We start from the raw sequence: 12,194 nt of genomic DNA, 5'->3' as shown, positions 1-12,194 counted from the left end.
GGTTCCTTTCACCCATTAGGCCCCTAGAATTCAGTCAGATTCTTGATTCCATGATTATGAACAGACCTAGGGTTTCTAGAATTATAGCAGATCATCATGAATTAGTTATTTAAATGTTCCAAATCAGATTATCATGTTATTGCTCAGTTTATCGCATGAATTTCAGAACCCTAGCTATGTATTTCTTTAGTTCTTGAATTACACATGCTAGGTCAGATATTTCAGTATTCAGTTTTACATGCCTCAGTTTATGAATGCATCATTATCAGATTAATTGTTGCATTCTCAGTTTGCATGTTCAGTTTCGAGCTATCCAGTATTTACAGAAATTCAGTCATAACCAGTTAACCACTTAATTCATTGGGAGTAGCATAATACCGAGTTGGACTAGGGTTTCAGCGTACCCATATAGTCCCAGAACTACGAGCCACGTAGGTGTAAGTCCCCTCTGTGGGCAACATCAGTTTAGTGATCACGCCAGCATGCCTCTATACCTCTGGCAGGGTATATTGGGTCCTCTCGATGGGGCGTATACATCGGACTCAACATTTAGCTCATGTGGTTTTATGTCGGTTATTAGTAGCTCCCACAGTTCAGTCAGACTCTATTGCATTGACCATTTATTAGTATATTCAGTATTCAGTCAGCATGTTATAAATTGGTCATTGCATTCAGTTAGCTCAGCATTCAGTATTTTCAGTATCTATATCATGTTCAGATTATATCATTGCTCAGTATGCTTTGTTCAGTTATGTGTTATTTCAGCTTTACTCTATCCTTCATGCTCAGTACCTTTCAAGTACTTACGCATACGTGCGCTACATCTTCTCGTGATGTAGGTTCAGGTTCTCAGCATCCAGATCACGCTTAGATCGGTTCCCGGTCTCCAGTTCAGCAGAATCAGTGGTGAGTCCTCATTCTCCGAGGACAATAGTCATGAGTTTCTTTTCAGTATTTTAGTCCTTTAGTTTCAGGTTTGCTAGACTTAGCTGGGGCCTGTCCCAGCATTTCTAGTCAGTTAGTGGCTATTTTCAGACATAGTTAGATTCAACTTAGTATTGAGTTAATAACTTCTTTAGTGTTAAACTCATCAGTTTTCATATATCTCAGTTATAGTATATGGGTATTCCCCATCTTTTTAGATTTATTTATGAATTAGCTTCCGCATCAGTTTATTATCTTTAGTATGCTCATGATCATGCGAGCAGGGTTAGCTTGGGGTCACTTATGGTCCTAGGTCCGGTGTCCGCGTCTCGGGGGTAGTTCGGGGCGTGATAAACTTGGTATCAGAGCATTAGGTTTAAGTGTCCTAGGATGTCTGAAAAGCCTCACTAAGTAGAGACATTTTCATGAGTGTGAAGTGCACCACATCTAATGAGAGGGAGGCTATGAAGTGTTTTAGGAAAACTTCACTTTCTTGATATTCTTATCGTGCGTTGGTATGATCTCATTTCTAATCCATCGTTATGCGCTTAAGATCATGCCTTCTCATAGAGCTTAGGCAAGGAATGCTAATGCACACAATGCTAACGCAGTTCCTCTAGTTCCATATCAGGAAGTTTCAAATGCAAAGTTTCGAAATGCCAATTCAGCTATTGGCTTAGGTTTGACCAACGAGAACAATCAGCAAGTTCCAGTTCTTACTAATAGAAATGGTGGATCAGTGACAGCAAGGGCTCGAGATTTTTTTTGGATGAATCTGCCTGAGTTTTTAGGTTCCCAAGTTGTTGAGGACCCATATAACTTCATTGATGAGGTTAAGAAAATCTCTAGAGTGATGCAAGTAACTAGTAATGGTAGGGTTGAGTTGGCATCCTACCAGCTTAAGAATGTGGCTCACGTATGGTTCACTCAGTGGAAGGACAACAGGGTTACTTTGTCTTTTGTAACTCCTTATATAGCAATCCAATTCAGTGTTAGTCCAGAAACTCTCTCAGAACCCTTCTCAGTCTCTACTCCAGTCGGTGACCCAGTTATAGCTAGACGGGTATACAGAAATTGCCCTGTCACAGTCTCTCAGAAAGTCACCTCAGCAGATCTTGTAGAGTTAGAAATGGTAAACTTCAATATCATTCTAGGCATGGATTGGTTACATTCCTGTTATGCTTCAGTCAATTGTAAAAGTAGGATTGTTCGTTTTCAGTTTCCAGACGAACCAATCTTAGATTGGAAGGGTAGTAGCTTAGCGCCTATGGGTCGATTCATTTCTTACCTTAAGGCCAGAAAGATGATCTCTAAGGGTTATCTCTATCATCTAGTTCGGGTTAAGGATTCTAGTTCCGAAACCCCAGCTCTTGAGTCAGTTCTTGTAGTCAGTGAGTTTCCAGAAGTGTTCCCAGAATATCTTCCAGTAGTTCCTTCCGAAAGGGAAATAGACTTTGGAATTGATCTCCTTCCAGATACCCAGNTCTATCCCTCTTTACAGAATGGCTCCAGCTGAGCTTAAGGAATTGAAAGAGCAGTTGAAAGACCTTCTAGATAAGGGCTTCATCAGACCCAGTATTTCGCCATGGGGTGTACCAGTGTTGTTCGTGAAGAAGAAAGATGGTTCTCTCAGAATGTGTATTAACTATAGGCAGTTGAGCAAGGTCACAATCAAGAATAAGTATCCCATCCCCAGGATTGATGACTTGTTTGACCAACTTCAGGGTGCTAGTCATTTCTCAAAGATAGACCTCAGATCAAGTTATCATCAGCTTAGAGTCAGAGATAGTGACATTCCGAAGACAGCCTTCAGAACTCGGTATGGTCATTACGAATTTGTAGTTATGTCATTTGGACTAACCAATGCTCCTGCAGCTTTCATGGATTTGATGAACAGAGTGTTCAAGCAATACTTGGACTTGTTCATTATCGTCTTTATTGATGATATCCTCATTTACTCTAGGAATGAGGAAGAACATGCAAGTCATTTGAGAGTTGTTCTCCAAACTCTCAAAGATCGTCAGTTATATGCAAAATTTAACAAGTGTGAGTTTAAATTACAATCAGTTGCCTTCCTTGGGCATGTTGTGTCTAGTGAAGGAATTCAAGTAGATTCTCAGAAGATAGAAGCAGTGAAACAATGGCCCAGACCTACTTCTGCTACAGATATCAGAAGTTTCTTGGGTCTAGCGGGATATTACAGACGGTTTGTGGAAGGATTTTCATCCATAGCCTCTCCATTGACTAAGTTAACCCAGAAAAAGGTTAAGTTCCAATGGTCAGATGATTGTGAGAAAAGCTTTGCAGAACTGAAAACTAGGTTGACTACAGCTCCTGTCTTGACTCTACCAGAGGGTTCAAATGGTTATGTGATCTATTGTGATGCATCCAGAGTTGGCCTAGGTTATGTGTTGATGCAGTAGGGTAAGGTTATAGCTTATGCTTCTAGACAACTTAAGGTACATGAGAAGAATTATCCAACTCATGACCTCGAGCTAGCAGCAGTGGTGTTTGCACTTAAGATTTGGAGACACTACTTGTACGGAGTTCATGTAGATGTGTTAATAGACCATAAGAGCCTTCAGTATGTATTCACCCAGAAAGAGTTGAATCTTCGCCGAATCTTCGCCAGAGAAAATGGCTTGAGTTCCTCAAAGATTATGATATGAGTGTGAATTACCATCCAGGTAAGGCAAATGTAGTAGCAGATGCCCTTAGCAGACTATCTATGGGTAGTGTAGCACATGTTGATGAAGAAAGAAGAGAGCTAACAAAGGATATTCATAGACTTGCTCTCCTAGGAGTTCGTCTTATGAGCATATCAGATGGTGGTGTAACGGTTCAGAATGGGGCAGAATCTTCTTTGGTAGTAGAGGTTAAGGAAAAGCAAGACAGTGATCCAATCTTTCTTGAACATAAGGGTGCAGTCCACAATCAGAGAGTAGAGGTTTTCTCCCAAGGGGGAGATGGTGTACTTCGCTATCAAAGTAGATTGTGTGTTCCTGATGTGGGTGAATTGAGATAACATATTCTCCCAGAAGCCCACAATTCCAAATATTTTATTCATCCAGGCGCCACTAAGATGTACCGTGATCTGCGGGAAGTCTATTGGTGGAATGGTATGAAAAGAGATATAGCAAACTTTGTGGTTAAGTGCCTCAATTGCCAGCAAGTCAAGGTAGAACATCAGAAACCAGGAGGTTTACCTCGTACTCGCAGGCAACATGACTCCATTTGGGTGATTGTTGATAGGGCTACTAAGTCTTCTCGCTTTTTGGCGGTCAAGACTACAGATTCGGCGGAGGATTATGCCAAGCTTTACATTAATGAGATTGTGAGGTTGCATGGGGTTCCTTTGTCTATCATCTCAGATAGAGGTCCTCAGTTTACCTCTCATTTCTGGAAATCATTTAAGAAAGGTCTTGGTACCTAGGTTAATCTTAGCACAACATTTCATCCACAGACGGATGGTCAGGCAGAGCGTACCATTCAGACCTTAGAAGACATGTTGAGAGCTTATGTGATCGACTTCAAGGGTAGTTGGGATGATCACCTTCCTCTAATAGAGTTCGCCTACAACAATAGCTACCATTCCAGCATTCAGATGGCCCCTTATGAGGCATTGTATGGGCGTAGATGTAGATCTCCAGTTGGTTGGTTTGAAGTAGGTGAAGCAGCCTTGATAGGACCAGATTTGGTTCTTGATGCCATGGAGAAAGTGCAACTCATTAGAGATAGACTTAAGACTGCCAAGAGTCGCCAGAAATCTTATGCAGATGTGAGAAGAAGGGAACTAGAGTTCCAAGTTGATGATTGGGTTTTCCTGAAAGTGTCATCCATGAAAGGGGTGATGAGATTTGGCAAGAAAGGGAAGCTCAGTCCCAGATATGTAGGCCCTTACTGGATCTTGAAAAGGATTGGTAAAGTGGCTTATGAGTTAGAGTTGTCAGCAGACTTAGCAGCAGTACATCCAGTCTTTCACATTTCTCTTTTGAAGAAGTGTGTGGGTGATCCAGCATCCATAGTGCCATTAGAGAGTGTGGCTGTAAAAGATAGCCTTTCTTATAAGGATATACCAGTTGAGATTCTCGATCATCAGGTTAGAAGGTTGAGAAATAAAGAAGTCGCTTCAGTCAAGGTTTTGTGGAGGAGTCAGTCAGTAGAGGGAGCTACTTGGGAAGCAGAAGTAGCCATGAAGTCCAAGTATCCTCATCTCTTTCCTTCCGATTCCATTCCAGCATGAGATAATAGTTCCTCTTCAGTTTTTCAGTCATTCATGTGTAAATTCAGTCTTAGAATCAGGTTCCTTCAGTTTGTACTTGCATTTTCAGCGTATTTGCATGTCCTTGGAACTCAGATCAGTCAGAAATTCAGTTCTCAATGCTTAGTGGTAGGGATTGTAGCCCTCTCTCTCCATTTCAGCTAATTTAGTCTTCATTCGAGGACGAATGGTCCCAAGGGGGAGATAATGTAACACCCCGTATCCGAAACAGACCAAAAATGCAGATTTTGAGAAGTTGTAGGTGCAACCCACGGTTGCCATCCACGGACCGTAGGTCAGACCACAATCCGTGCTGGTGGTCCATGGTTCGCCACTGCAACACCTTCCCAGCCAGCTCAGAAAAAAATTGGCTAAGTCTCGACTCATGGACAGACCCACGGTCCGTGGTCTGTGTCCGTAGATCAAGACCTCCTTTACCCAGCCTCTGGCATGAGCTACGGTTGACCAGCACGGACCATCGTTCGATTCACGGTCCGTAGGTCTGACCGTAGATCGAAGGTTAGCAGCCAGTTAGCTGAAAATTCTGATGGGTCAACTTTAGATAGTCATAAATTTTAGCACAAACCGAATTATGTGTCCCATGACCAATGGTTAGATAGATAATTGAATTATCTTTCCAACGCCACTGAGTTTACTAAATTCCGACATCCGAGTAAAATGTTATGCCCATTTTAGTGAAGCCCTGTCGGGCAGACTCGACCTACGGACCCAATCGACGGACCGTCGATTGATTGACGGACCGTCAGTCCATTCCATAGATCACTCCGACAACAGTTAATTCAGGGGTCTTTTGGTCTTTTCCTATTTCTTTTAACCCCTAAGATNTTCGTCGTTTAGACCCTAAATCATGAGGTTTTAATCAGTTTAAGCCTAGAAACATAACTAAAACTTACCTAAGTCAAATCATTCACCAAAACTTAGAGAAATTAGAACGTAAGAGGAGAAAGAAGTCAAGAACCCTAGTTCAAGAACGCAGCAAGGTTCCATCAGTTCCAGCCCTGAAATCGAAAGATTTCTCTGTGGAATTCATCACCAGGTATGTGGGATTTCACTAGTTGGTTCCTTTCACCCATTAGGTTCCTAGTTTTCAGTCAGTTTCTTGATGCCCTTATTATGACTAGACCTAGGGTTTCTTGAATGTTATAATTGTTGGGTTCTTAGCTGTTAGAATGATCCAAATCAGATTAGTATGTTAATATTCAGTTTATTGCATGAATTCTTGAACCCTAGCTATGTATTTCTTTAGTTCTTGAATTACACATTCTAGGTCAGATATTTCAGTTATACATGCCTCAGTTATTAATGCATCAATATCAATATAATTGTTGCATTCTTAGTTTGCATGTTCTGTTCGAGCTATCCAGTACCTTACAAAAATTCAGTCATAATGTGTTAATCACTTAATCCATTGGGAGTAGCATAACACCGAGTTGGATTAGGGTTTCAGCGTACCCATATAGTCCCAGAACTACGAGCCACGTAGGTGTAAGTCCCCTCTGTGGGCAACATCAGTTTAGTGATCACGCTAGCATGCCTCTATACCTCTGGCAGGGTATATTGGGTCCTCTCGATGGGGCGTATACATCGGACTCCACATTTAGCTCATGTGGTTTTATGTCGGTTATTAGTAGCTCCCACAGTTCAGTCAGACTCTATTGCATTGACCATTTATCAGTATATTCAGTATTCAGTCAACATGTTATAAATTGGTCATTGCATTCAGTTAGCTCAGCATTAAGTATTTTCAGTATCTATATCATGTTCAGATTATATCATTGCTCAGTATGCTTTGTTCAGTTATGTGTTATTTCAGCTTTACTCTATTCTTCATGCTCAATACCTTTCAAGTACTGACGCATACATGCGCTACATCTTCTCGTGATGTAGGTTCAGGTTCTCAGCATCCAGATCACGCTTAGATCTGTTCCCAATCTCCAGTTCAGCAGAATCAGTGGTGAGTCCTCATTCTCCGAGGACAATAGCCATGAGTTTCTTTTCAGTATTTTAGTCCTTTAGTTTCAGTTTTGCTAGACTTAGCTGGGGCCTGTCCCAACATTTCTAGTCAGTTAGAGGCTATTTTCAGACATAGTTAGATTCAACTTAGTATTGAGTTAATAACTTCTTTTGTATTAAACTCATCAGCTTTCATATATCTCAGTTATAGTATATGGGTATTCCCCATCTTTTCAGATTTATTTATGAATTAGCTTCCGCATCAGTTTATTATCTTTAGTATGCTCATGATCATGCGAGCAGGGTTAGCTTGGGGTCACTTGTGGTCCTAGGTCCCGTGTCCGCGTCTCGTGGGTAGTTCGGGGCGTGACAGTTCATGCCCTTGAAAGGAGATGCCTTAAATAGAAATGTCTTAACTACCAATAATGGTTTTTATATGGTGCAAACTCAGATGGTGCGCAGGCTCCTATCAATGTTTTGATGCTAAAAATAAAAAAATGCTATAAAAAGTTAATTAAATAATACCATATATGACTCAATCTTGTAATTTTTTAAAAATTTTCGCATCTGATACACCTACTAAAGAGCTAAAGCCCAACATATCATTTAATTATTTTTTTTAGAAAAAGTTCCTTACAAATGTTTCTTGCAATGCTTTTGCAGATCCTCTGAAACGACATATCTTACTGCTATAAATCAATTGGATATTCATGGAACAATAGGCACAAAAATGTTTCCACCAAAGACAAAATATGCTGCTTATTTGGCGCTCAAGTTTGTAAATGGGTGCGACAATAACCTTCCATCTGCTAAATCAAATATTAGGTTTGTTAATTATGAGAGTGAAATTGATGTTGAAAATCAGGCCAACACTGTGCACCTTCCAAGATTGCAAGAAAGTGGGGGTATCCCAAAAATGAGAGGAGATGGATGTAAAATTGGGATATTTTGATAGCAAGAAAGACATTGACGGTCCTATTGAAGCAATATTGTATGAGAAGAATCACTTTTACAAAATTGGAGTCATTGTTGAAGGAGTTGAGTTTCTTCCAAAATGAGAAGTGGATATGGGAATTTAAGTTTTATATGTTTTGAACAGGAAATCTTTGTATTCTTATTATGATTACTATTTCAATGTTTGCAATTTACTACAGACAATTCATATACATTGTATATCCTTTAATGCTTTAGTATTACTTAATAATTTGGATGTCCTCTTTCTACCGGAAGGTTACCTTCTGCCTAAATTTGTGGCCTATATTTTGGATTTAACTTTTAGACGGTATAAAAAAGTGAAGTGAAATTCCTTCTTCCAATATTTATGATGTTGAATTTTCTTCTCTATTTAATATCTCTGTTAGTTTATGTGCTTCTAGTTTTATTTAGAAGAGAGCTTTGATGAAAGGAGAAATATTTTTTTGGATTTCAACTGATGGATCAGTTTCAACTATGTCGTCAAAGGAAGAAAGTATGGTGTTATCATTTGGGTGTTGTTTTTCCCAAAGATTTCTATTCTTTGGGATAATTCATCATATTGATCTTCATCTTCTTTAGGTGCTAAAGCTAATAAGGCATGACAATACTATAAGTCAATATTTTTAATGAGTTTTTGTGGAATATTCAGAGAAAAATCCTGCAAAGTAAAAATAAATTAGACTAACAAGACATTGTGGTAATTTCTCAAGTACCAAGATCAATTACAGAGGATGCTTGGCTGATTCCAACTAATATTCCTGCAGCCTTCAGGTCTGTATGAGCCCATCCACGCACATGTTCCTTCTAACATCTTGTCCCCCTTTGTCTCTTTGTCCACGTCATAAGCGTCCGAACCATCCTTAGTGTGTAGCATATTTTTTTCTTTCCCTTTATCGAGAATGCCTTCTCAGGTAACCAACTTTCCTACCTCTCTTTGTTATTTCCCTCAAGTGCCACATGTAGTCAATCAATTTTCACCCTGTACAATAGGAAAACTAATGGAATGACATGATCAATTACTTGGAAGAAATTTAATTATACCCCATCTCTCCGATGCTTCTCAAACTTTGTCTACAATCTCTTTATGCTTGATTGGATCTATCACTCGAAAAATAAACTGCTTACAGATTCCTCTATTTTAGTTGGTTGAATGAATATTCGTGGCACTTCGGTGTTTCCAGCATCAACAATTCCTTTTGATACTAGCCTTAGTATCATCAAATGCTTTTAGCTTGTTCGTTATATAAAATGAGACTTTTTGTCATTACATAACAAAAGATTTAACAACAAAAAACAACAAAACTTCAGTTGTCTTTAAAAACAAACATTGTGTTTAAAGTAACAAAATGATACAATACAATAGGTAATAACCAGCATCTAAAGTGATTATCTCAGTTCTCATTATAATTTATGTTATTTCATTAAGATTAGATCTTGTAATGCGACGATGCAGAAGTTCCATCTAGAACTTTTTTATGGAAGTACTCATGATAGTCTTTAACTGCGGTTGCACGATATTTTGGAGGGTTATCTTCTGACAACAATTCAGAAATCGGTCCATAAAATTTGGAATATGACATTGAATCTGTGCCAAAGAAGCATGGAACTGATACTCTTGGTCCAACTTTATTTGCTAATACTCTTGGTCCAAGCCCCTCCGGCAATCCATATTTTTGAGATGACAACGATCAAGACCGAGACCTTCAGACAATAATCCAAGCAAGGAATAGCCCAATTCCATCATCTGCTTAGAGTATACTCAATTTTTAGTGTTTCCCTGCAACAATTTTGTAAAATTAATGAAACACCACATCTCAATTTTTATCACCACATAATACATATTTAATTATTGGTTGGCTTTCTAATTCATATTAAGAACATATACCTACATGGTCTTGGAAATTCTTTTGGATTGGGAGGATTAGGAGCCATTTTAATTAAAATGCAATCTCTCCAATTTGCAGCTAGAACAGAAGGTCATTGCAGTGATGTTGACGAAGTAGCCTATCTTAAATGGATAATTGCTTGCTTGCGATATGAGCTGAGGAACTATCAGTCTGCCCTAGGTGAAACAACTGCAAGGGATCTCAGTAAATCGTTAAGCCCCGAATCTAGTAAGAAAGCCAAGCAACTAGTTGTTGCATATGCAGCTAAAGAAAACCAAGGGGACAGGGGAATCCATGTTTTGGAGCTTGATTCTAACCAGTTATCCTCCCAAGAACCACATCTAATGAATTCAGGTGAGTTTGATGGTACTTCAATTTCTAATTCTTCAGCCCATAAATCTGACACTTTAAACAAAAGTAAAATCTTTCGTAAACTTATGAGACTAATACGGGGAAAGGACCATCATCATAATCATTCAAAAATGGCTCACAACACTGAAGAGAATGCAGCAAGATGCACTTATTATTCTTCTGGGTACTGTTTAGATATGTCTGTCGTAGATACTGGAGCTATTAGGCCCCAGAGCAGATCAAGAACACCATCTCCAGGTTCATCCAAACAATTTATAGAATTCCATTCATTTGATCAAGCATCTACAACCAATAATAAAGGAGAAAGCAGAAACTACCCGACACGTACAAGGAGATATAGTGATGTGGGCTCATTAGATTATATGTCAAAACATCTCGTTGAATCACCTCAAGAAAAAGGAAATAACCATGACCAAGAAGATGTTCATAAAGCTGAGTTGGCAAAATATGCAGAAGTTTTGAAAGGATCTCTCTAAAGAACTAGTTCGCAAGAGAACAACATCAGTTAGTTTTTATCCCGTATCTCATGGAATCTTTCCCTAAAAGAGACTTAATAAATAGGTTATTTAAACAATACCTTGATAGGTTTGTGATCTTATTTATTGATGACATTTTGATTTACTCAAGGAGTGAGGAAGAGCAGGCCGATCATTTGAGGATTGTGTTGAAAGTCCTCAAGGAACAACAACTCTTTGCAGAGATTAGTAAATGCAAGTTTGGTTAAGTTCTATGGCTTTTCTTTGTCACATTGTCTCCAGCAAGGATATTGAGGTAGATCCTAAGAAAACGAATATGGTTAAGAGTTGGCCTATACCTCTTCCCCTTTGGATATTCAAAGTTTCTTGGATTTGGTGAGTTACTTTAGAAGGTTTGTGGAAGGGTTTTCTTCGATTGCCTCTCCATTGATGGTATTAACCCAAAAGAAAGTAAAGTTCTTGTTGCCAGAAGTTTGTGAGAAGAGTTTTCAGGAATTGAAAAATAGACTTACCTCCGCTCCGGTGTTCACATTACCAGAAGGTTTTGATGGGTTTGTTGTTTATTCTGATGCTTCAAGAATTGGGTTAGGATATGTTCTTATGCAAATGAGAAATTCATTGCTTATGCTTCAAGGCTACTAGAGATTCATGAAAAGAACTACCCTACCAATGATTTGGAGCTAGTGGTGGTTGTTTTTGCCTTAAAGATTTGGAGGCATTTTTGTATGGTGTTCATGCTGATGTCTTTACCAACCACAAGAGTTTGCAATATGTGTTCAAGCAAAATGATCTAATTTTTTTGCCAACGTAGATGACTAGAACTCTTGAAGGATTACGACATGAGTGTTTTCTATCACCCTGGTAAGGCCATGTGGTGGCGGATGCTCTTAGTCACTTACAATGGGTAGTGTTGCTCATGTTGAGAAAGATAAGAGAGATTTGGTGTGTGATGTTCATAGATTACCGATTGGGTGTTCGGTTGGTTGATTCTAATTAGGGCCGTGTTATTGTCCATAATGGTTCACAATAGTCATTTGTGTCGGATGTGAAAACTAAGAAAGGTCTTGATCCAATTTTGATTGAAAAGAGGAAGGGCTACTTAAAAAAACCGTTGAGGCTTTCTCCCAAGGGGGAGAAGGTAACTTGCATATCAAGGTTGTTTGTGTGTTTCCAATGTTGATGACTTAAGGGAGCAAATTTTATCGAAATTACATAGTTCTTGATATTGCACTTACCAAGGAGCCACCAAGATGTACCATGACTTGCGGGAGGTTTATTGGTGGAATGGGATGAAGAAGGATTTGCGGAATTTGTGGCTAAGTCTCC

General features: G+C 39.2%; 1 protein-coding gene across 1 annotated transcript; it reads left to right on the top strand.

Moving 5' to 3' along the window:
• Positions 1 to 7,889: 7,889 nt before the first annotated feature.
• On the top strand, positions 7,890 to 10,868 carry LOC125864062 (uncharacterized). Its single transcript, XM_049544003.1, has 2 exons — positions 7,890 to 8,091; positions 10,099 to 10,868. The coding sequence occupies exons 1-2, from the start codon at positions 7,890 to 7,892 to the stop codon at positions 10,866 to 10,868; spliced, it is 972 nt and encodes a 323-aa protein (XP_049399960.1).
• The last annotated feature ends 1,326 nt before the right edge of the window (positions 10,869 to 12,194 follow it).

Source organism: Solanum stenotomum, chromosome 5 (assembly GCF_019186545.1).
Source record: "Solanum stenotomum isolate F172 chromosome 5, ASM1918654v1, whole genome shotgun sequence".
In the NCBI taxonomy this organism is placed as follows: Eukaryota; Viridiplantae; Streptophyta; class Magnoliopsida; order Solanales; family Solanaceae; genus Solanum; species Solanum stenotomum.
Note: the sequence above shows the minus strand (reverse complement) of the source record. Positions and strands in the feature narration are given on the sequence as shown.

What these genes read in the sequence shown, in the direction of transcription:
- LOC125864062 (XM_049544003.1), top strand. Translation starts at nt 7,890, where the DNA reads ATGTTTCCACCAAAGACAAAATATGCTGCTTATTTGGCGCTCAAGTTT. An exon ending in AAAAATGAGAGGAGATGGAT is followed by an intron (nt 8,092 to 10,098) that starts GTAAAATTGGGA and finishes TCCAATTTGCAG; the next exon opens with CTAGAACAGAAGGTCATTGC.